This window comes from Parus major, chromosome 1A, assembly GCF_001522545.3.
Source record: "Parus major isolate Abel chromosome 1A, Parus_major1.1, whole genome shotgun sequence".
Lineage (NCBI taxonomy): Eukaryota > Metazoa > Chordata > Aves > Passeriformes > Paridae > Parus > Parus major.
This window is the reverse complement of record NC_031773.1, coordinates 45,824,639-45,849,934: the sequence shown is the minus strand read 5'-3', so window position 1 is coordinate 45,849,934 and position 25,296 is coordinate 45,824,639. Positions and strand designations below refer to the sequence as shown.

Here is a 25,296-nt window from a genome sequence, read left to right as displayed (position 1 = left end):
AAGCCAAAAAAATTGCCTGTTAATGTGATAAAAAAGGAGTGAGGCTAGCTGGAGATTTATGCCCTCCTGGAGACATAGTGTGTCAGCTCTCCTCCAAGTTCTCTCATGCTATTTCCATGGCAACTCCATATAATGATAACTCCCACAGATTTTCTCCTTTTATCTGTTATTTTGGTCCCAGATAGTGATGGAGTTGAGGCATACATTTCTTTCACACCATTTGATGCCCATCGACAACCAAAGTAAATAATGTCCTCATTCTTCAGGTCTTTAGAAAGCACAGTTAGTTCACAGCCCTTTCAGGAATTCACCTGCAGAGCTGCACGGAGCTGAGGCAGGAAAAGCAGCGTTACAGATGCTCAGAGGAAGCTGCAAAGGATGAATGCTCACTGTCAGCACAACGTGACAGGATTACATTCCACTCTGCTTTTCTCCTCCTCTTGGCCAGGGTGACAGATGGACACTAAGGAGGAGGCCATGGTGTAATGAGAGGATGCATGGTTTGGGTGCAGGGAGCTGCATCTCAGCTTTTCTGCCCAGGGAGACAGGAGGTCATTCTGCCTGACTGGGAGATGCTCTCATTCCCCCTGAGGTCTGCTCATGACTGCAAGTCTGGTCCAGCTCATGAGACAAGGATCAGGAGCTTCAGCCAGGCATAGCTGCAGCCAGAAAAACCCTTGACCAAGTGCCGCTAACCCATGACTTCCTCCCTCTTTTGAAATCTCTGCAGCAAGATGCTGCTGGCTGATTTTACACAGCAGAAGTGGCAGGCAAGCAGCTTGTTCTGGGAAACTGCAGCTTCATGTAGCTGCTAGGGCAGGACAAGCCAAATATTAGTGCTGGAGTGGAGGGTCCAGAGATCCTGAAGTCCAGCTGCCAGTGTGGGTTGAACTGAGCTTCTGTGCTTGGTTTGCAATTGAGTGCCAGGGACAAGAGGACAGTCTGAGTCTGAAGACCTATACCAAACATCCCCTTCCTTTGTGCCCTGAGAGCATACAGGTATTTTGACCCTCCTTATTTCTTCCTACAGAGACTTCCATTTAAGCAGATAAGCAATGCCAGATGGGAGGACATCCTCCTCCAGGAAGGGATTTTAATTTGATAATAGTGTCCCTTCTGAGTAAGGCTGCTGCTCAGAAGAGCTGTCCTTCTGAGGTCCCCTCTGTCCTGTAAACCAGATGTTGGTGGGAGCAACCTCCGAGATCATCAAGTCCAACCTTTGATTGAATGCCACCATACCAACTAAGTCATAACATTAAATTCCATCTCTACTTGTTTTTTAAACACTTTGAGGAATGGTGACTCCACCACTTCCTGTAGTTAGAGTCCTTGCCTGGAAGCAGCCCAGGTTTGACTCTTTTCTGAAAGACACAGAGCAATTCATCTGGGCATGTGGATAAGCAATCACCTAAGCATGGTAAAAATCTGACGTTCACCTTCTGCCCTGAATGTAGGAAATATCATCTCACCACCATGATGGAAGGATAAGCATGTGGAAGACTTTCTGAAGGACTCTTAGCAACTCAAAAGACATATCAAAAACAAGACAGCAGAATTTCTGAATAGCAGATCTAAAGTTACCAGGGCAAATGGGTGGCCAGCACCTTGTCCACGTGTATTGTGCTGATCCCATCAAACACAAGCAATACCCCACTCCCCAGAGCAGGGCTGGGGATGAGACTGGGGTTAAACACAGTAACAAATCTCTGGTAAGAGGGAGGCCACAAAGACATGCTTTTAAAATCCTTATATGTTTTCAAGTTCATGGAGGTTTTCTTTTTATTTCTTAGGATTATGCTAAGATACATATACCCATAAAAATGATTCCTTACATACTTAGACCTATAGATGTCTCTAAGGTGAGAACTAAAGTCTTGTCCCCAATGTTCTCACTTCAAATGTATCACCAGGCTTCTATTAATTTCAGTGTGAGCATTATATGCACAGTTGGAGGCAGAGCATGCCCCAAAAGCTGACTACATTTGAAGAGTGCACTGTGAAAGAGAAATCGGGAGAGACGGTCCTGTAAAGGAACATGCAGCTTCTTTCAGTGTTTCCTCACTCATTCCATAAAACTGATTCCACTTTTAGAGAGTATTGACAATATAGGCAATAAATACAAATTATATTTTAAAAAGTGCAAAACTCATAATGAAACTTGCAGACAGGACTTTCCCTTCCTCCCACCCCACTTGTCTGAGGATTTGGAAAAAAGCACTTGTAGCTAGAACCAGGGCTAGACACCTCGGTAAATCTGGCTTTAGAGCCACTGCCGTCGGATGAAAAATGTGATCACCATCAAGAAACGAACTACTTATCTGGTGTGAGCTCACTCGAGTGCTTTGAACAGGTTAAAAATGGTTCATGGTGTATCTTGGCGCGTTCTGGGTAACTCGGCAGGAACGGAGCCGTGCGCTCACGGTGGATGCAGATACCGCAGTGCCCCCGCCTGGCTGCGGAAGATCCGATGTCACGGTGAAACAGATTTTGTATCCTTGATGCCTTAAGTTTTGGCTTTCATATTTTCCAGATTCTGTACTGCATTGGTATATAACTCTGACCTTCATATAAAATGTTAGCAAGTTCCCTTCAGTGACAGTGTAATTAGACAAAACAATCTTTTTCCAGCCTGAGAACCAAGAACACTGTTGCAGCTTCAGGCCTAAAAAGTACAAACTACAGGGAATTGAGGAGAGTAATCTGGGAGGATGTGACTTCATAACCTGAAGCTTTAATTGGACAATTAACCCCAATATGTAATGGACCAAAACTTACAGAAATGTGAAAACTTGTGACTGGTCATCCATCTTGGGTGTAGCTTCAGCCAGGCTCTTGTAGTGCCCAAGGTATATAATTTGAAGGCTTTTTAATAAATACCTCCTTTATTCCTTTCACACTGTCTAGCCTCCGTTCTGGGTAGCCTCTCAAGGCAGCATCTTCACACAGGACAGGTTTTTTTCGGCTTTCAGAGAGTTGACTAAAGCACAGCAGGCAGTAGAGCCAATATCCTCCTGGGACAGGAGCAGGGTAGCAGAGAGGGGGACAGTGGCACTGCAGTGCTGCAAAAACAGAGCACACAGCTCTCAGGTCATTTGGGGCAGTACTACAACTGTCCCACAGTCCTTCCATCAGCCTGTGCTCTGGACAATTGATCACACCTTGGCTTACCACACACGTCCTTGCATCTGCTTCTGAGCTGACTTGTGCTTAAGAGCTGGGCATTTAATCTTGGCCTTGTTGATGTCCCATCTCACACAAATCATTTGCTGATATTAACCCAAAAGTCTGCATGTAACAAAGGAGAGCCACAAGAGTCTCTGGACATAGTGGTGATGGTGGTGATGGGTGAGGAGGAGAAAGGACAAAGACCTGATTCTTCTTTGTGTAATAGATTTGTCCACGTTGTTGCCAGATACCACAGACTGACACTGGGGGTCTCCTGGCTTTCTGACTGGCATAGTCCCACCTAGGCAAGCCCAGAAGCAGGTGGCCTCCATCTGGGAGGCTGCACAGAATGGGGAGCAGAGCTGGAGACCCGTACTCTGCCTGGACAGTCAGTCTGCCAGAGCATGCCCAACTGCTGCCCACCCCAGCAATTGCCCATCTCTTGCAGCCTTGTGAAATGCCAGGGATCTGCAGTGCAGGGTCTGGGGGCTGGCTGATCTTCCTTGACCACAGACACCTCACCAAAGACCAGCAGCAGCCTCTGCAGGCAACCACTTCTCTCCAACAGCTGAAGTGCAGACAGTCAGGAAGAGGCTCGTTGAAATCAAACTAAACTGTGCCTAAAATAAAATGAGTTCAGAGACAAGCTCTCTGTGCTGCTGCATAACACAAGCAGAACATCACAGTGGACAAGCTTTCTTTTTTCAGGTGGAAAGTTATAGTTGCTTGCTTTATTTATTTTTTTTGTATTATTATTACTATTATTATTAATAATAATAATAGTAATAATGAAGGGACATGCTGAGTCAAAGAAATCATTTCATGGTGGCAAAATTGCAAATTTTACCGAAGTTCAGTGTCAGGCCATGAGATAACGTTATTGTCGCTGCTAACAATAACAACAACAATAAGAACGACGGTGCTGCTGGCAGTTTAGCACCAGGGCAGTGCCGAAGGGGGCTGTTCGTGCCGCTTTCCCGGAGCCCCGCGCCTTTCCCCTGCCGGCAGCGGCGCCTCCCTCCGCGGGCCGAGGGCGCCGCCCGGCGGCCGCTGCCGGAACGCCAGGAGGAGCCGCCCGCGGGCTCCAAATCCTGCCGCCGCCCCTCCCGGCGCTGCCTCCGCTTCCTTTGAGGAACCAGAATCCTAAACACAGCCTCCTCGCTGTTTTCGAGGGGGTTGCTTTCAATCCTACGGGAGTTGGCGCGGTGGGACGTGGCCCGCTGCTCTGGAGGGCGCCGTGGGTACCGGGTGGGTGCTGGAATCGCTCTTGGACGCTGCGTGCCTCATTCATTTCGCTCTTGGCAGCAGTCTCGGGTGGCTGGGGTAGGGGATGAGGAGGTGGCAAACAGCCAGTGAGAGAGGGTGGTTCAGCACTGCTAAAAACTGAGTGGCTGCAGGAACAGGATCAGCCTGCTTTTTGGATTATAGGGGCGCCCTGGGATGATCAAGTGACACTGAGAAGCACCTCAGTGCCTGACTTCTGAGATTCCTGTGTGTTTGTTCAGTCTGGCAAAACCAGTAAAGAGACAATTTGCAGGAAAACCTAGTTCCTTACAACACTGAGCAAGGAGCAGTACCAGAGGATATTGAGCTCCTTTTTCTGTCCATGATTAGAGATCTCATCAAAAATGTTCAGCATCTCCCTATACTCAAGCATTTGATCCTCACTGCAGACTGTTTTGAGAGCGAAACAACAGACAGTGACATATGTTGGAGACACAGCATTCTATTTCAGTTCTGGACTAATTAGTTAGAGAACAAGATCCCCATTTTGTAAGCCACAGCCTTTGCTTTCTCCTCAAATGTACCTGTTGCCTGTTTGATGGGAGAAACCGCTCAGCCAGGCAGAACCCTGGCTGTCTCTGGAGATAGAGGCAGATAAAATCAGCCTGGTCAGACTGGAGGGCAGCTCCTGCTCCATGCCTGGCACTTCAGAAAGTCTTTGCAGAAAATGGCACATCTAGCAGAGTGCTTCACTCGTCACCATAGCAAAAGCAAAGCAAACAGCAGTTTCCCTAGAAACTGCATGTGGCAGCACATGTTGACTTTAAGGGAGGGAAAGAATCCTAAATAGAAAAGTACTGGGTGCAGAAGGGTGAGTGTGCTGCAGGTAGGGAGAGGGGACAAGACGTGTCTCAGGCCCGAAGGAACCAAGGTGGCTGGAGCGGGGCAGGGACCCCCAGCAGACACTCTGGTGGCCACAGTCCCTCAGTGCTCAGTGTCAGAGATGCCTTGGGGCAGAGGCAGCTGGGTCCCTTGGCCGGGTGCCCCAGAGCTCTGCTGCCTGCAGCTGCTCAGCAACCCCAGCCCAGCCACGGTGACACACGCCAGGTGGTACTCAAGGGCTGGGCTTGCTGCTGCTGCTGAGGCACACCTGCACTTTGCATTCAGAGCCCCAGAAAGCAGGCAAATTTGAGCAGAAGCTCTTGGGTTTCCTTCTCCAGGGCTTCCTCCTAAGAGACGCAGCTGCCACTACAGCCCTCAGCTCAGTGGCCTTGGGTGCTATTTCTGGCTTCTGTCAAAAACCACCTACCTTACAGAGGGAAGTTCAGGACTGTTCAGTCCCCTCTATTTATAACCACACAAGCTCCTCCAGGGCAAAGGGAGTAGCTGGTGCTGGGGAAAATGAGTCTGCAGAAGGCATTGTCCAGCGAGGCACGCTTACGGCAATGTACACCAACCACATACCAGGCTCTCTGAGTAAGGGTGAAGTCAGCAAGGTGAGGGCATTGGTGTTCCCTTTTATTTAGTGCTCAGGAGGCTCTATCTGGAGTACTGTGTCCAGTTTGAGTCTCTCTCAGAGCTTGATCAAGGGGAACAAGTCTGGCATTGAGACATTGAGGGAGCTGCTTGGACCATGTCACTGGGGGAAAGGCTGAGGGACCTGCTTAGTCATCAGAGGAAAGGCTAAGGGGGATCCAAGTGCTCTTGTCTATTAACTAAATGGGTGCTATAGAGCAGATGGGACCAGACTTCTCTCAGAAGTGCACAGTGAAAGGTCAAAGGATGACAGAGAAGTTGTAAGAAGGGAAATTCTGATTAGACCCAGGTTTAAAAATAATCCAATGAGAGCAGTCAGACACCAGTATAGGGACCCCAAAAAGCTGTGTGATCTCTACCTTTGGAGACATTCAAAGCTTATCTCAAACTGGTCTTTGAGATGAGCATTGTTCAGGGCAGAAGCTGAACTGGACCTCTCCAGAAGTCCCATCTGACCAAAACCTCTGTAGTACTGCTAAACCTACTAAAAATGAAGGTTCCTTGGAAACAAGCAAGAACTTTGTGGCTTCTCAGAACCACCAGCTCCCTGCATGTTCTGTGAGCTTAAAGGAAGCAGAATATTCTGCTTGGGGCAGAATAAAGCAAGAGGTGTCCCATATATTACTCACACATGACTTTCATGCTGGCGGCTTTTAGACCTCATGTTTGTCTTTAAGAAGCTGCAAAATCAGTCCCTTCTTGGGGAATGTGTGTGTGTGTGTGTGTGTGTGTCTGTGTGTGTGTAAGAGCAGGGTGTAAGTGGAAGTGTAGGGTGGGTGGATTGCTCTCTTGCTCCCCAGTGTTGTTGCCCTCTAGGTGCTGCTCTGAGGCTGCAGTGCAGCTGCCAGGGGTAATTGAAGGAGACTGCTCCCAGCTGGTCACTTTGCCTCTGGCAGGGCTGGGAAAATAGGAGGCATTTCTCCTCCTCAGCTACCTCTGGTTCTGGTCCAGTGTGAATAAACCTACTGTGTAAGGTTTATATGGGAGAAGGTGGCTGATATAATTGGGCACTGGACACACCACCTGTACTGCCAGCCCTGCTATGGGACAGTCAGCCACCTTTGGCAAAGGAGCAACACACACACTTGGACCAAAAGTTGCCACAACCAAGTTGTGGCCCTGTGATTCTGTTCCCTGGGAAGCAGATGTGACTAAAGTGATCACCTGGCCCTGTGAACCTAGAGAAAGTGGCCCCAGCTGAGGAAGAGGGCCTCATGACCCCTGTGCCACAGCAAGGGCTACAGGACTTGTAGGAAGAGGGTGAATCCTTCTCAATGAAAAATCTTGTTAAGGGATGGTGGCACTGGCACCAGCAGGGAGCTTTAGGGAGGTGACCCCAGGAAGGTTCCTCCCATTCCAAGTTGTGTCACCACTGACCTGAGTCTGTGCCCCAAGAGTTTATTGCACCCTCCATGCTCACTCCTGGCCAGGCACGTGGAGCCCTACAGCCCTGGCAAGGCCATGGGATGGTGACCCTGAAGGTCCTGGGACCAAACAGCTTTTTTGTCCTTCTTTGTTCTTTTCCCACGACACCCCTGACCCAAAGTTCAGCAGTTTATCCTACCTCCTGATAATCCTGGCTGCTTTCATAATCCAGGTGTGCTGTGTGCCAAGCCTTCTCTGATGTGTACATTTCTGGCTCTCTGGTCTCCCTGAACAGGGAGAGGAGGGACTGGAAACCAGAGGGCTCTGAAGGTAGAGCACCTGCAACCACCACCGAGGGAGCCCTGTGCAGGAGAGAGGGCAGGGATGAGCCTTACTGGGTTTACAGACCTCCCAGAGAGCAGGTTCTCATCAAAAAAAACATGAGGATCCTGCCTCACTCAACTCACTTGTTCCTTTTGGGTCCTGTCTGGCCCCACCACTTCAGGATTTCCCTGGGACATGTGTGTGACTAAGTGGCCAGCTGGTTTTGTTTAAGCTCAATTATAAGGAGAGAGGAAATTGCTGCTTTTCCAAAAGTCTTTCCTGAGGTGTGAGAAACCTGCAGTGCAGCAGCACCCCTTACCCAGCAGCGCCAAGTTCCACAGGAACTCATATTTATTTTGGCATTTAAATGAGCTCTCACACAAAGCTGCCTTAATATCAAACAAGTGCAAAATAACTCTGGTCAGATTAGTATTTGTGTCATTACAGAGGTTTAAAAAAAATTACTCTAAAAGGCACTCTAAATCCGTGGAAGGAGATTTTCATTCTCTGACAAGCAGCACGCACACTAACAACCAAATAATCGAGAAAATCACCATGCTCTGAATCAATGGGAGTGTATATGATGTCTCATCCCTCCTAGTTCTGCCACCCTCTGGGGCCAAGGCACATTGGGAGGTACTTTCTGGTCTGTGGTAGTTAGTGAAGGAGTTGGTAAGTGCCTGGGATATGGAAAATACACAATAAGAGCACGCTTCACTCCTGTTTCTCCTGCTAGCCTGTTCCTTTCCTCCACCAGACTCCACTGAAGCAGAGGTGCTGGCTCTCTTTCAACACATTTTTGAATCATCCTGGGACATACTGTAGTTATCAATGACACCACATCTGCTTGAAAAGTTCATTTCCTGAAAGTTAGGTACTCTTTCCAGCATATCCTTCCTCCCTTCAGTCTGCAAGTCAACGAGTTGCTTTACAAACCCTTTTCCCAGCCTGCTCTCCAGTGTTACACCAGTATCCTTGAGTTTTCTCCCTCATTCTCTGTATTACAGCTGTGGACTGTACAGGTGGAAGGGAGAAGAGGAGGGATGGTTAGCATAATTTCCACCTCAATTTTACTAGAAAAAGGGAAGTTATCCTGTGATGCATTTCAAAATCAATCCTTAGGAGGGATCTTTCTCATGCCAAGGGATTCAGAAGCCTCGGGTATCCTTGTGTTGCCCTTCAGTGCTGGCAGGCAGAGTGGGGAAGATGCAGGCTGCCTGATTCTGGACAACACTGTGCCTGAGGAACAGGTTTACTTGCCAAGATCATAAGGGTATGTGGTATCATAACACACCATGTAGAATCTCATGGGAGAGTATCCCCTAAAAAGGGAAATCATAGCCTCATACTAGCAGGAACTTTAAAAATTATCATCACCATCTTCATTGATATGATTTTGCTTTGATATTGTTCCTACTTTCAAATAAAAATATTACATGAATTCAGAACATCAGAAAGACATCTTTTTACAAACTGAATTACATACCCACAAGCACCTTTCCTATTCTTGATCATGCAAGTACCCAACAAGAGACAAGTGAAGAAATACAGAAGTATTGACACAGCAGGTACAGGCATGTACAGTGATGAAGAGTCCACATCTTTCCTCTGGCATTTGCTTGCTGTGGCTTGGATTTGTATTTCCTCATTTCTTAAGCACTCCTAACATTGAATTGTCTTTATTCAAAAAAGAAGCTACTCACCCTCCTTCTGCACCCTCAAGCAGCTGATCTTTGCTCCACAATTACAGCTTCAAAGAAGCATCTCTCTGCCATTCTTCCCCAAGTGCAACCTCCCAGGTGGCCCACTCCAACCCATGGAGAGCTATTGTCACCCCAACAGCCATCACAGGAATCACATTCCCAAGGAAGAACACCAGTTTCTCGTAGTCAGGCAGTTTGGAGTTTTATTAATTAAACAGTCCATATACAAAGTACTAAATAAATATAAAGCTGTGTCAGACGCCAGTGTACCACACACACCCACTTGGAGAGCTCTCTGTAGTTACACATGAAATACCATGGAAAGCCATTTATCAAATGCAAAGCAGGTTACAGAATGATTCAGCTCTGCAGACTCATTGCTCATCAACAGGGTGCAGTCCACACACCACACACACACACACACACACACACACACACACACACACACACACTTTTGCTCACTCATGCCTGGGAGGAAGAGGGTCTGCCCTCTGCAACCTGGCTGCTTGGGAAATGTTTGTTCTAATGTCACAGACATGCTCAGGAAGAGGCCAAAACCCAGGGCTCACAGGATTATATCCTACCAGGGTGTTGCAAGGAGCCACGTGGAAGAGTCTTTGTCTTTGGGGATCCCAGCCTGGAGTGGCCAGGGTATGGAGGCAGAGTTTGCAGGGGGGCAGGCATCTTGGGGAGCTCAGCTGGGGCACAAGGGTAGAAGGCAGAGCTGGAAAGAAAGCTGTTAGAACATGGATTGTCAGGGTAAATTGGTGTAGATGGGTTTATGTCTTTTAAGTTTTCTTCCCCATCTCCAGCATGGTCCCTAGATGATGAAGAAGGTGCTGGAAGCAAATATGAAGATGAAAAAAAGGAATGCTTTCTCTCTCTCTCTGTCTCTTCTCCACTGATCTCTGGAGGACAGCCAGGCAGGGCTGGGAGTGAGCACAAAATAACAGTGGATAGATAAAATGTCCTCAGTAGTACCTGAGATGTCTTTGCGGGTGGGCAGGAGGAAGGAATGTGTAGGGCTGATGCTCCTGGTCCTTCCTCTTCTCCCATCACATGGGGGATGCAGGCATCCCCATGAGCTGATTAAAGCAAGTCCTGTCTGGGGCAAAGCCAGTCACAGACCCAGCTGATGATCTCCCTGCTTCTCCAGCATTCCTGCTGAAAACAGGCCAGGATGCTCGTCCATCAGAAGAGAGGAGCTTCATTCCACGGAGACAGAGTGAGCAGGGATAGGATGGCCAGGGCTGTGTCTGAAAGCTATGTTTGAAGAATAACAGGGAGCTAAAAAGGTGCCTGTGTGGGGGAAAGAGGATCTCTCTCCCTTTTTGCTGGTGTGGGTTGACTCTTCTGCAGGATCATCTCACTTGTCACCACATGGCCCCATGCCTCTGCTGAGGGACACTTAGTCTCTGCTCACTGTGGAGCTGCTACATGGGGCTTTTCCCACCAGTGTAGTCATGGTAAGGGCTTGTCCGGGCCTTGGGGCGAGGGATGGAGAAATCATTCTGGGGTTCAATGGCCTGAAAAGGAAACACACAAAGTTTACCTTTGAAAACTGGACAGAAGTTATAAAACAAGGCTTACGAAGAAAACAAAGGAAGGAAGGGAGAAACAGAGCTGAAGGTTTCCTGAGAATGTGACCAATAAGGCTATGGAAGAAGATCCTGGCTGAACAAATAAGTGATGGACACATGTCAGCAGAGGACATGTGGGAGCATGATGTGAGCTACTGGACCTGGCTATGCTGTGGTCTGGAGGAGGACTGGTGAGTGGACAGGTGGACATGCAGACTGCCTGCTCTGGATCTGCACTGTAACTTCCAGTGTCTGCTGGTGGGAACACACTCAGGGCACAGGCTGAGGAAATAAGCACAGTCTCCTGAGGAAAGGGCACAGTCTACTGTAGGAACTGTGCTCAAATAGAGGACTTGGTGGTACCAAATCCCAAAGTACTGAAAACCACAACCTCTTTACCGTGGGCCCCTCTTGCCTTCCCATATCCCTGGACATGTTATAGCTCTTGCCCTCCTCCCAGCCACAGGCACCTCCACGAACATGCCACAGAATCACTTGGCTCCATGAAAAGCACGGGCCTGCCTTCACAGAGGCAGCTCTAGGTCCATCTGTCTTTTCCCCTTCTCCCTCCCTTCCTTTCAGCAGCGGAACAATAGCCTATAGCCTGCATGTGGTGAAATGGGTGGCATGAACTTACCTTCATCTGAAAGTGAGAAGCGTACGGGGAGTAGTTGAGGTCTCCTGTGTCAAAAGACAAAATCAGGGGAAAGTTAGTGCATTAGCATTACACAGTAGCTTGGAAACACCACATCAAGGGAGACTCAGAGGGTCTGTGGCTACATGAGCAACTGCTTTAAGACTGGTTTAACTGTGCAATGTGCAGGCAGGAATGGGCTAAAATCCGAAGGTGGAGGCCATTAAATACTTCCTTCTGAAAGCAGGAATGAATGGTATTGCAAATAACAGGACACAAGTGGCCTTGGAGTTTAGACACCTCCTGTTGCCTCACAGCTACTGTCACCACCACCAGCCAAATCCCTCCCACTTGTATGCACAAGACCACCTTCATGGTATTCCCTGGAGAGCACAGCCTTTCTTGGCTATTCTTTCACAAAGCTGGGGGCCTGACTCCAGGTGACGAATGTGATACCAGTAGCAAATCCACAGCCAGAGGAATCACATCTCCTACCCACAGGTTTGGGAAACCTCAACTGATAAAACATGCTGCTTTGTCCAAGTAGGCAAAAGACTCATACAGGAAAGCAACACCTCCTTGCCTCCTTTCCAGATTATGGATTCATTCTTACATGGATATGGGAACCTGATCAGAATAAATAACCACCAAGGTATAACCTAGATAGGCCTGAAGAGTTGATGCATCACTAAGAGACAAAAAAACCCTCCTAATTTTTAACATGGACTTACTTGCCAGACATAGCAGGGTCATAGAGAAATATATTTCAGCCCTGACATGCAGCAAGTCTCCTACTCAGTCACTCCTCCTACACATCTTTAGCTTTTGCATTGGTCCTCACTCATTTCTCTCATGTCTGGAGATTAATTTTCATATGCATTTCCAAAGTTTCATCAGTCTCAAACTTTTTCCTAGCCTCTAATTTATCTATCATCTTCAAATATTTTCTTGTTTCTCCCACCTCTTTTATAGGTCATGAGTGGGGGGACAGTGGAGTCATTCCCTTCACCATACCTTGCACAATTTCATCCTGGGTGTAGGCACGGTTGTCCACTCCAGTTGCCTGCTTTATGAACCTGGGCTGGCAAAAGTCATTTTCTGGAGGGTAGTCCTCCAGCTTCAGAGGAGCAGTGAGGAAACAAATTTCGGGGACAATATACATTATCAGGAAAATCCAGCCATTGGACACCAGAGCAATGGCTACAACAGGATCATCCCACATTTTTTTGCCTAAAACCGTGTTGCCTTTTATGAGCATGGTGATCCACACTATCCAGATGGCAATGGAGAACAGGACAGTGACAAAGATGTGCGCCCCGTGCCTCTTCCAGCTTTTATATGACCCACAGAACGTGAACATGGAAACCAAGAAGGTCAGAGCCATCAGGAAGAGCACGTAGATCAGAAGCATGACAAAGTCCTTGTTGGTACTCTCCCGAGACATATTCAGGAATTCCTCTCTCTGGTTTACTAACATGGTGACTAAGTACTCAATGCTGATCACAACTTGTACCAGGGCAAAGGAAACAATGAAGAGCAGCAGCACCCGCCAGGAGAAGGGCTTTCTTCCTCTCACTAGTTTGTTGAGGTTGCAGGCGTGGGTGAGGAGGCACGAGAAGCAGAGAGCAAAGATGACTCCAAATAGGAAGAAGCGAGTGGGACGAGTCTTGTCATTGAGTTTAATGATGAAGGCAAAAGTGAGACCAAAAACGCCGAGTGTGCCTAAAAGAAAGAAAAAATAGACGGAGATCATGTGCCGCTTGCTGTTGTCTTGGACTTTGCAGATGAGGAAGAAGAGCGAGCAGATGAGGAAAATGGTGATGAGGATGCCTGCTGCAGCCAGCGACTCCAGGACAATCCCCCAGGCCTTCTCTGTGTCACAGAGCAGGTGGTAGTCAGCACCGATGCTGCCGCAGCCTGGGGGAGGTGACGTTGTCATCTTCTCGCCTTCTTGAACAACCTCTCCAAAGCTGTAGAAAAAGAGAAAACACAGGCTGTCAAGTCAACCATCTGGGCACTGTCAACAGTGGGGAAGGAGAGGCAGGACAGGCATCCATCCCCACCTCACTGGACAAGGGCACCACAGTGCTAAGGACACGGGGCAATGGGAGCACAGACACCTCATAGTTTGGCACCGGCTCTCCATCAAGGGCAAGCCAAGCTCCTCAGGAGGAGGTAATTCACCTTGCATGTCCTCTGCACTGTGCCTGATGTTGTGCAATGTTTTACAAGTGTGGGGAGCAGGGAGAAGGTGAGGTGCTGCAGCAGGCACTTGCTTGGTGCCCTGCAGTGCAGAGACTGAGCTGCCCTGTCACTTCTGTGATACAAGAGCAGCTGTTAGTCATAACAGCTTACACTGTTCTGACCAGTTCAAACAACATCAGTACTTTGTACCAAGGAGATTCAGAGATGAACAATGCAGCACAGGAAACTTGTTCTCTTTTACATTAATTTCCCCCCTTTTACATCCTCTTAAGCACTTTTGGCTTTTTTCACTGTTATGAACGAAGGGGTAACTTTAACACCTTTTACCTTGCGGATAACTAACCCGGATGCCTCCAGCACAGCCCTTCTCACTCCAAATTCAACAGCAAATACAGGCCACCAACCACTAGCCCCGAACTCATATTCCTCCTTCTTCACAGCAGCGTAGCAATAAGGAGTGTCTCAAAGAGCTCGGCCTCCTCCCAGGATACTGCCTTGCACTGACTGGAGGCCTGACATGTCAGAGCCAATGCTGTTCATCGTGTGAGAAGTAACCACCGAGTTTCTTCGTGAGGAGTCTGCAAGCCAATGATGTCAAGGTCTCTAACACATTCCTGCTGTCTCATCATAAGGATTTCAGTGCTGTCTGAGCAAGCCTGTCTCCCAGGGGATAAGAAAGATTAAGTGGGCTGTTCAGGCAGCACGGTGGGGGGCCTTTGGCACATCATGGCCCATTATGCAGGCACCCAGAGAGTTTCGACCCCAGGGGCCAGGTACTGATTTCTAAATACTAAATTCCTCAGTTAGGCTTAAGTCTCTAAGATCTATCAGAAGAGGAGTTTAGATGCAATGTCACAATGAAACATGAGCAAACCTGTCCTTAATGGTGACCCACACTGGAAAACCAGGGGCTTTCTAATAGGTAAAGAAAAAATTAACCTTGCAAAATTTAGGCTTCGGTGCTCACTATGCCATTTGCCTTGATTTTCCTGCTCCAGAACAACATACTGAACTTATGAAGTTGGTTCTCAAACCCTTCCAGCAGATTTTAGTGAGTGCAGATTGTGTTTTTACTAAATGGCAGTTGATCTAACCAAGGGATGAACAAAGGGTGAAAACATCACTGACTCACTCTCAGCCCCATATGCTTCAATGGACCTACTTATAATTGAGTTGGGGAAATATTTTTCCAACTTCTACCCTCACTGTGTAAAAGATGTGCAGCTCTTCAAAAGGCTGGCTACAATAAAATGCAAATTATTCAAATATGCAGGAACTTTGAACTCCCATGGAGAGAATGGAATAAGTGGGTAACAACACACGAAGGAGTTTCCACAACCAATATACACAAAATTCTGGAGATTAATGATCTCTTGAACAGACAGTTGGATTATCTGGACAATTACGAGTAATAAATAATGAACATTTCTGAAAATCTAGAGAGAAAATTCTAAAATTTTATCCAGGGACACTTACTGTTGATTAGACTAGCTTATGTGTTCACAGCTCTGGCAGATACAGACTGATGCTCGCTGTTGAGGCACGTGGAGAGCCCAGAGACCAGCGTGAGTGACCTCATGGCAGCACGGAGCACACCCATAGCTTTGGGTCCTGACTGCAAGCGGTGCTTGCCACAGCCAGCCACCACAGCCACAGGAACAACTGGGATGGAAATAACCTTCCCAACTTGGAGAACTGGGCCACTTACAACCATTTTTACTGCATTCACTTTTTTCCCAGGGCAGATGTCCTGTGAGACTGATGAGGCACAAAGAGCATCCACCCTGTCTCGTGGGTGAATGTGGCTCCCCAAAAGCTGAGTCTGCTCATCCAGCACCTACAGCACTGTCTAGGAATTCCAAGGGGCTCTGCAATCTGAGCGAGGGAGCCTGTGCTGTGGTAGCTGATACAGCACACCTCAAATCATAGCTCTCGCTTCAGCGAGGACTCTTCTCCCTCCACCTTGACCCCACTGATATTTGTACATAAAATACAGCCATTCACCCCCAAACTTCAAATGGTTTCCCCGGAGCGTCTCCCCAGCTCCAGCTGGCAATCCCGTCTCAGACTCAAGGGCAGAAGGCACTCCCAGTTCACCGTGCCATCCCCTGCCCCTGCTCGCCGCCCTCAAACCATGGTCCTGCACGCCATCCCAACCCAGCCGCAGGAGGCAGGCCCACCCTGGCTCCCGTAAACCATTGCCTCCAATTACCTTTCTGGGTGCCGCCTGCTGAAGGCGGCGGGGAGGCTCCGTCTAGGAGCGGCACTTTTCCAGCACACCAGGAGCCGGGCGCCTCCGCTGCCGCAAGCCCGGCCGAGCAGCAGCTCCGCGCTCGCCCTCCTTGGGAGCTTTAACAGCTGGAGGGCTGAGGAGGTGGGGCTGAGCACGCCTATTCCAGTTCCACCGCCTCTCCTCTCCTCTCCCACAGGACACGGCTGTGAAAATTGGGCCCCTGTGCCAGGAAATGAAGTAAGGGCTCCTGACGTCAGCGGGGCACTCACCCCTGAGCCGGGGTGGAGATGGAGCCCTGGGCCCGCGCCGAGCGCTGCTCACTCGGGCACCCGATAAGGACACCCGATAAGCTGCTCCCCTGGCTGACTCCTGGCACCCCAGGGTGGGGACCGCCACTATGAATAGCCGTGCGTCCCCTCCCTGCTCCCAGCCTTTTGTCTCTTTGCCTGCTTTCTCGCCAGGTAATCTGCTGGCTGAGTAGGCGACGAGGAGGCTGTGGTGTGAGAACCGGCCCGAGGTGGCCAGAGCAAGCCCGGAGCCAGAGATGGTTTTGTTTCCTCGGGGCTCTCGATGGGTGCTGCGTCTGCTCTGCTTGTGCCACTCTTCCACCCGTGCCAGTGAGAGCCAGCGGCTTCTTTCCTGAAAGGGACAGCTTTCTTTGTCTCGCTCAGAGCAGCCTTGCTTTCCGAAGGCTCGCTTCTGCCTGCTCGCGAGCACTGAGTCACTTTGTCCAAATTGCTGGCCCAAACGATTAATTGAGCAAAGGCAATGACAAATTCCCCCTTGCTCTACATTTTATGCCTCTGGCCAGACACACCTATCAGCACAACCCCATCTAAATCCTCGCGTATATCCAATGTGTTCATGACTTCATTTGTTATTTTAAATATTACTCACTGGGAGTATTTCATTATCCTGATTAAGGAATTAGACATCGAGACCTATCCACATGAAGCGCTCAGTCCCTACACACAACCCCAAACCTAAAAATCCCCCTCGCCTCATGAAGTTTGTGCTTCTTCCCAAAACCAGGGGTGGGGGTAGAGCAGCTGCGTATGCCTGTGCTGAGGTCTAAGTGCCCACAGGTGTCTCATCTGCTTGTTAGTTTTGTTTGTTTTAGGGCTTCTGGCTTATTTCTGTGTGCTGATCCTTCCTGAATCTCACCTGTGGAGATTGCCACAAAACTCATACGAGGGAGTCCTCTCTTCCATGCCCCACAGAAGTACATGAGGACCTGCAGGGATGAGTGGCTCATCCAGTGAAAGGCAACACTCAGTGCAGTCACTGTGGGGTGGGCCATGCTGAGCCCTAAGACACTACTTCATTCCTTCCTACTTTTATTTCAGTGTAAAATCCTGAGGCTTCTTAGGAAAGGACAGCCCCTCTCCATGAAACTAATCTAAACTTTAAAGCAGGTCCTGGGCTAATGAAAAATGAGAAGAGAAAATTAGTAGTGGTGGAGAGGAGCTTAGCAACATCTCAGTGGGACCCAGCTTGTCTTAGTAAAGCATCCCAAGGAGCTTTCAAAGGTCACTGGTCACTGCATCTTGTCAGAGCACATTATGGACTGCCAGCTACTTCCCTACATTTACACAGACACTCAAAACCTCATGGAATAGACCATGCCAAATCATTTCAGTGGAAAAAAAAAGAAGAAAAGATATAAGTAACACAGACATTTCTCAGAATGCCTGAGAAATCCATGAGAGTCACTCATCAAACATAACCTGTACTTTCAGAAGGCTAATGGGACTACATTTAAAAACAATCCCAAGTGATTTAGGAGCCTGAGGGCTGCTGACTCACTGTAGTGAGACGTGGTGTCCATGGCTCTCATGCTGTGCCAAGGAAGGTGGAGAGGCACCACTGGTCTACATGTGCCAGTCCAAACCTGGTGATCACACCAGGAAGGTGAGATGGCTGTCACCTCGCTTTAGGGATGGGATGTAACCTGCAGATAAAGGCACCTAAATTTAGATGTCTGATGGTTATTACCTAAATGTGAACTGAGTGTCTCAGCTCCCAAACAGCCATAAGGTCAGAAGGACTGTCCCAGCTGATTGGGTGCAGGTGCCTATTTCTGTGTACACTGAAATGCTCCCAGGTGTGGTTGCCTGGATTGCCTGGGGCCTCACTTTAGTTGCTTGCACACTAGAATAGTGTCATTTGAGATGCCCCAGTGTCTCCTGCTCAACCTCCAATGACCACTGCAGGAACCCATGAATTTCCCATACCTCCTCTCTCAGATCTGGCAGTCCTGTGCAGATGTTTTGGATCAAATAGTTTCCTGGGATTTGATCCCTGGAATCTCAAATTACCTTTGTAAGAGCAAATGGACTGAGTGCTCCATCTCTGTGGCTATTCCAGAGTAGAGATGCCCAGTTTATGTGTAGGTACCTCTTCCACTGTAAGGACTTAATTCTGGTATACCGGCATAGATAAATAGTTAATTGGAGGTGCTGTAGCTCTGTTACCTGTTACTCAGTGAACACTATAGGGATGGCATATGAGGTACAAGAGCAGTGGAAATCAATCCCTCTGGAGCATTCATGCTAAATAACACAGAAAATCCCAAATGACCCTAGGCAGCAGTGTATGGACAATCCAATTAACTCCTAGGTGTCTACAGAGCAGACTTCTTCATTGGAGGCAGTCATGTGGAGTCACTATAGTTGGTGGAGAGAAAGGGGCACTTCCAGGGTAGTTGCAGTTGATCTGCTTCAAGACAAGCTAAATCACACCTGAGAAGTACCCGTTTCTTTCCAAGAGAGGTGGAGACAGGAGAATGATACAGATCTTTACACTTGACAGCTGAATTGCATAGCAAATTTCCAAAATTATTTGAACACAAAATGCTGGTAATGTTGGAATTCCTTTAGGTGTGAGGTTGTTGGTGGCAACACTGTTTGCTTTGGCCATATTGCAGCCCTGGACAAGCAAGCTGGCTGCTGGTAGTAGGAGGGATAGTGACTGGTTGACAAGGAGAGTCAGGGACAGCAGCAGGGTCTGACCCACAACTCCCAGTTCTCAGGCAGCAGGATGAGGGCTGGGCTCTCCCTCTGACTCAGCTCTGCTCCCTGCCCCTTCTTGCTGCTGGCATTGCCTAACTCTGCTCCCTGCTGTGGGGTGGGAGTGCCCCGTGGTGCCCAGTGCCCTGGACCAGCCCTTCTCCACTGGCTTCAGTGTCACAGCAAATGGCAGAATGCTGCAGCCCCCTCAGCCCAGCCAGGCACGGGGAAGGAGGCATGTCTGGGAGGTGCAGGGACTGAGACAGTATCTTTTATTAAGACAAGTAATAAGGCAAGCAGATGCCCGGGGAGAGATGGTGCATTGCACTCTGGAATGTGTCTAAATAACATGTTTGTGTTTGACTGGTGATACTGGCTGCATTGTGAATAGGCTTGTGTCATTCCTTCTGCTTAGCTACCTGTGCACAACAGATAGCTTAATAACATAAGAGCAGCCTTGCTCCCTGAAAAACATCCCCCTGCCAGTACTTATCACAGTCATCCTGAGCTAACATTACAGCAAGCTCCACCCCATCCTGCTCCATCCATTTTCTTCATCTTTAAATCAGTTCAGGTATAACCACTCTTGGAAAGAGCCTGGCACAGAGATGATGGGTCCTCGCCAGCCAGTTCAGGACACCATTGCCTTAGACAGGAGAGAAGACAAGGGAAGGGGTTTCATTTCTGGAAAGGGACATGTGGGATCTTTCATAATACTGGACTTTCTCCTGGGTGTCCTGTCCTTGAATCCCTCATATTCTGGCTTTGAAAGCATGTATCCAAGGATTACCAAAAACTATAAGACCCTAAGTGTTGAACAGTTTTCCTTTGGAAATGCAGAGTGTTACACCAAAAACTAAATATTATCTAAAATAATCGCAAAAGAAACAATTCTGTCATCCTTCAGAGCCTTTACTTGTCTCTGCAGCTATCAGTTCCTCCAAATTGCATGCTGTGCTCCCTGCCATTTTCAGTCTCAGGAAAAATATCAACATTTCTGGTATGTAACAATGCTTTGCTTTCTGTGCTGATTGCTGTCTCCTCTGAAAGAGGTTCCCCTTCTTTAAATGAGCAGGTTTTGGTCAACCTCTTTCTCTTCCTGGCTCCTAAATGCCCTAATTCCTGGTACAGGGCTTTCATTTACTTGGAAAGTCAGAGATTTATTAAAATGACAATTTTAATAAATTTAAAAAATGTATTAAATTTTAAAAATATTTTAAAAAGACAAGGAGACTTATTGAAGTATTGAAATCAATGTTATTGAGTATATCCTATAAACAGAAACTTTCAAACCTGTGAATTAACTGCTACAGCATTCCTAATTGGTGAGAAGAACTTGCTTATGGAAACAGACTGCCTGGTCCTCCACTAGGAACATGATGCCCTGCAATGCTGCAAACAGGATCACTTCTGCATGCAATCCCAGGTGTGAACAGCCTGGTACCTGGAGACCCAGGGCCAGGGGGTAGCTTCTGGAATACCTGCTGAACCTGTGCTGAATTGATGCCTTGGACTTGCTCCTGTTCCATGGGGACAGGTATCACAGTCTTTCATACTCCACAGATGTGGAAGCTGAAGCAAGAATGGGCAGAAATAAGTGGAGAACTGCTGAAACTGTGACTGTGATCGCTTTTGCCAGGAAGAGCCTTTTCATACAACAAAACCGGTGCTTTTTAAAGCCGTGAACAAATTTTAAAAAATAGTTAATTTGTCACCTCCTTTAGGACTTTCAACAGTATGCTGTTAACATTTCACTCATGACAACCAAGCCATTCCTGTAGATGTTTCCTGAAGGTTTCCTGTGCTCATCCACTCACCAGTTCAACAAAGAATGCTCCAGCCCTCCTTTATGACAATAACCTCATCTGCTTTTATGCTGATGCATTTCCAAAGCAGCAAGTTGCCCTGATATGTATGACTGGGTATTGTAGATAAACAAACACTTTAGGAAGATAACTCTCAGTAAACAAGGGATCTGAAAACATACCCCTAGAAAGGAAGACAGGACAGGGGACATCCAGGAGGGCCTGCATTTGCTCACTCCCAGAAAGACTGACTCCGAGACTGGGGTAATGATTTAGGAGAGAGGGGATGTCTGGCTGCATCTTTAGCTGCTGGGACATGATGGAGAGACTCTCAGCAAAGCACTCCAGGAGGAGTGAGCTTTTGCTTTCTTTGTGTCCCAGTCCTGGTTTTGGTACCCTTGTCTGGCCACTAATGGTGTTCCTTTGGGCATTCCTTGCCCGCAGTGTCTGGAGTAGTTTTCCCTTTTCCCTCCTTGTCCACTCCACATTGTGGGATGTGGGGTTGCAAAGACTGGCTGAGGTTCTCACTGGCAGATTAGGGCTCCCTCTTTCATGGGTGGTTGCTGGCAATAGAGATTCTGAGACAGCCATCCATCCTGCCCTGGAACCTGATTTCTCCCGCCAGCAGTCGCTTGGGTAAGAGGTTCTGCAGGAGACTGCTTCCATTGTTTCCAAGAAACATTCCTGGGAATCAGGCTGCACACAAAAACGGCCCTGCTCAATGATACAGAAAATTCTTCTTTACTGCTCTGGGTCAAACACCACCATAACAGCACAAAGAAAAGCTGAGATCCAACATAAATCACTCCTCCCTTTTAGATTTCATCAGAAAAGAAAAAACAAAAACATTGATAGATTTTGGATTATTTTTTTTATCAACAAGATTCTTCATGCAAGTACAAATCTGTGTCCCCATGCAGCCAGCATAAAAGCTGGCAAAAACTCAATATTGTCTCTCCTGGATAAATTACCAAAAATACAGTTGTGTTTATATGTTTAATCAGACACATCTGGTTGGCCTTGATGATCTTGAAGATTTTTTCCAATTGAAAATTCCATTTTGTTGACTCTATGAAATGCCTACATACAAATCTAATGCTGACTGCAGAACCACGGCCTGGGAAGAAGCCAGCAGTTTTGGTCAGTGTGTGTAGACTAACCTTTAATCAATGCTATGATTTTTCTTGACAGAAATGAGCATCAGGGGAGAAAAATGTAAGGGCCAACTGTAAGACAAGGCCAAGTAATGGAATTCACAGCCTATTGATCCCAAATACTTTCTTACAGTTTAGAGCAGGTCCCCAGGGCAGGCAGTTTTTGTTCTCTGAGTGTCACAAATCCCAGTGTCACCTCCTGGAGCTGGAGAGTGGAATCTGAGTCAGGATTCAGGAATATGTAAGCAAAGAACATGATAACACACAATGCTCTGTGGCTAGCCCTGCTGAAGGATGTCTTGCTGCAGTCCTGGGAGAAAGAGTTTCTTCTGGGGTGCTAGAGGCTTGTCAGCAAAGCTGGAGTTGGGGACATCATGTGCCTGCTCTGCTTCACAGACATAGCCATCTCCCAGGAGCCATGGGCCTTACAATCTGTGGGTCCCTGTGATTTGAGGGGAGATGATTTGTGTTCCTGTGAGTTAGAGCTGGAGCCTGCTAAAGTGCCAGGCCACTGCTTACCTAGCAGAAATGCCAGTGAGTAATAATAACCAGATTATGTATAAACGATTTATAAAGCCAACGCCTCATTTCTGCTTGATAGTTCACTCAAGATAAAGTTTATTGGTTTGCCCTGATTATAGATGATCATAAAACTCCACAGATATCTTCCAGGAGCACTCAAGGACTCACTCAGATGTCAGCATCCATCTGGGGAGTGCTAGTTTGGTCCATGCTGAAGTCCTTCCCCAGCTCAGTGTGCATGTGCCAAAAAAAACCGCTATAACCTTGCAAATGCTCAGAGATGAGACAGGAGAAAAGCAGGATGTGTGCTTTATCAGGCTAGGACCAGGGCCATGTTTCCAACATGCACAAAATGCCTTTTCACTCAAATCCTGAGGACTCCCCTACCTGTGGTAACCCAGGAGCCTGGGGAAACACTTGGCTTCTGGCACAGGTAGATGGATGGTATGCCCTGAAAACCTGGACATCTCATGCACAGCTGGCAGTGGGTCCCACCACTGCAAGGGGAGCTCAGATGATGGCTTAGGACACTCATCCTGTGTGGAGGATGGAGCTGGCTGGGCAACAGAGCTCAGTGTCCTCCATTAAAAAGGCTAGCATATTGCTGAGCACCCTCTTTTCACTTGGCACAAGATTATGCATGCAGGTCTCCTTCCACTGCTTCTGCCATCATGGTGTACATTAAGGCAAGTGGGTTGTTCTTCCAGCTTCGAGGACAACACAGGCACATAAGCATCCCTGGATACTGCCTCACTGGAGGCCTGCATTTCAGTTCTCAACACCTCCCACCAAAACCCATTTCCTAAATGATTCCCTTGATGCAGTATTTGCCAGAAGTGACCAGTTGTTGCACCAGTAGGAAGGTCTCTCAAGTTTCTTCCCACCCTACTTGCTAATCACAACTGATGCTTTATGAAATCTCCAACTCCCAGGTATCACCAGAGACACTGAGCTCCCTAAGGGACATACCAACGACAGGGGTGTGTTTCAGAGGCCTGATAGCATTCCTGTTGGCCTCTGTAAAATGATGCCTCTTTCTGCAGTTTCTACCTGATTTCGGCAGGCACGTACCCACACAAACACACGCATACCTGTGTGCAAGCACACACCCCGCCCTCAGACACACCCAGCCTCACACCGCCCACCCTCTGTGGTTGCAGCGTCTACTAAAACAAGATAAAAATGCAGAACTTGCAAGGTGTGAGGGTGCTGTTTGTGGAAGTGATAGCTTGGGAAGGGAAGAGCAGGAGAAAGCTGCCAAGGAGTGGAAGTGGCTGTCAGGCAGGTTGAGAAAGACAACAGGCAATTGCAAGCCAGGATCATCACTGAAAATGGTTTTCCATAGAAAATTCACTGCAGGATACGTAGCATATCTACCTATTCCTCTGCAATAGGTCTTTGCTTTGTCACACCAGATCCAAAAGATGTGCACTCTTTAAATGCTATCTAGTTCAGTGGCTCCACTTTTTAAAGATGGAGCACTTGAGGCCACAGATTTGAATCCTAGCCAGAGAGATTAAGTACTTGAGAACTGAAGCGGAGGCCTAACGTAATCCATTTAATTATTCTCCCTTTAAATCTTTCACAATAAAGAGTGGAAATCTCAAAGGGAAAGTTAACTGAAAAATGCAGTCTGTGCATAAAATTCCTACTATTATTAAGTTTTCTGATTAATGCAAAGAAAAAAGAATCCCTCAAATATATAGTCTTGAACACTCACACATACATAGATACACTTCCTCACTCATTTGACCAAATGTCTATTATTCCATTGAAAGTTTAGATGGAAATTTCCACTGAAAATTCAGACTAGCTGTCAGAACTCAAAATGACTCTTGATCTGCTGCTGGGTTAGTTTCCTTGTCTCAGCTCACATCTTCATTTAACTCCTCTCCTAATTTCAGATAAGCCTGTGGAAATATTTGCTATCTCACATTTGTTATGGTCACTAAAGATATTGTATACTTGACATGTTTACAATAACAAGCAGCAATATTGGATTAGAAAAGAGCATTAAACTGTTAAATGTGAACTTTCAGACTGGATATTGTGCCCAGGGCTAGAAGAAGGTGGAGGTCTGAACTAGACAAAAAATACAACTGATTGCCATGTCCCTGGCATTGATTATTTTTCTTCCAAACTTCTTGACAACCCAGGAGCTCCCCTAAGCTAGGGGGAAGAACATCAGTGTGCAGTCATTATTAATAGCCAAACGGAGAGGACTTGGCTGAGATAGAAGTTCATAAAGCTTCTGGTTTGCTGTATGAAGAGAAAGAGAGCCTGTGTATTTGGACCAGTAATTCCAACTTAAGGAGTCCCTTTCTGGCTGTGCTTCTTTCCTGGCCACTTAGCTGGCTGCTGGGTGTGATGGACAAGCCTCCCATGGGAGCCCCTGGACTCTCCGTTGCCCTCCAGACCCAGCAGCCATGGCTGTTTTGCTTGGTAAACAAAAGCAGCACTCTAAGTGACAGCCATACCCTGGGGAAGGGTTGAGTGGAGGTTTAATTGCCAATTAACCTCTTCAGAAATGCAAACACAGCTTCAGCTAATGGTATGAGCAATCCAGGAAAGCATCAGAGATGAGGGATGCCTCTTGCTTGTGTGCATGATAAGCCAAAGAGAAGCTTTGCCTCTCTGCAGCAGGTTCTTCTCCTCTTCCTAAATTGTTGCATTGCCTGATAATCCCTTCCTTGTTCATTATGAACAAACTGCTATAAGAGACATTTGTCTGCAGTAATGAAATACCAACTGGAACACAAGTAGCTCTCTTTAAAAAGCCATATATTGCAGGAACCCCTGTCTGCAGACAGGACCTCATCCAAGGTAACACCCATCAGC

At 47.5% G+C, this 25,296-nt stretch overlaps 1 protein-coding gene across 2 annotated transcripts; it reads right to left on the bottom strand.

The window, feature by feature from the left end:
* Window positions 1-9,493: 9,493 nt before the first annotated feature.
* Window positions 9,494-16,898, bottom strand: LOC107204098 (retinoic acid-induced protein 3-like). 2 transcript variants are annotated; one of them, XM_033514681.1, is made up of 5 exons: window positions 15,949-16,898; window positions 14,064-14,314; window positions 12,546-13,501; window positions 11,535-11,578; window positions 9,494-10,843 (listed from the first exon to the last, which is right to left on the bottom strand). In XM_033514681.1, the coding sequence occupies exons 3-5, from the start codon at window positions 13,468-13,470 to the stop codon at window positions 10,751-10,753; spliced, it is 1,062 nt and encodes a 353-aa protein (XP_033370572.1). In that variant the 5' UTR covers window positions 13,471-13,501; window positions 14,064-14,314; window positions 15,949-16,898; the 3' UTR covers window positions 9,494-10,750. The 2 variants fall into 2 exon arrangements, with proteins under 2 accessions (XP_033370572.1, XP_015482399.1); XM_015626913.3 differs by lacking the exon at window positions 14,064-14,314 and having other exon boundaries at window positions 15,949-16,892.
* Window positions 16,899-25,296: the final 8,398 nt, after the last annotated feature.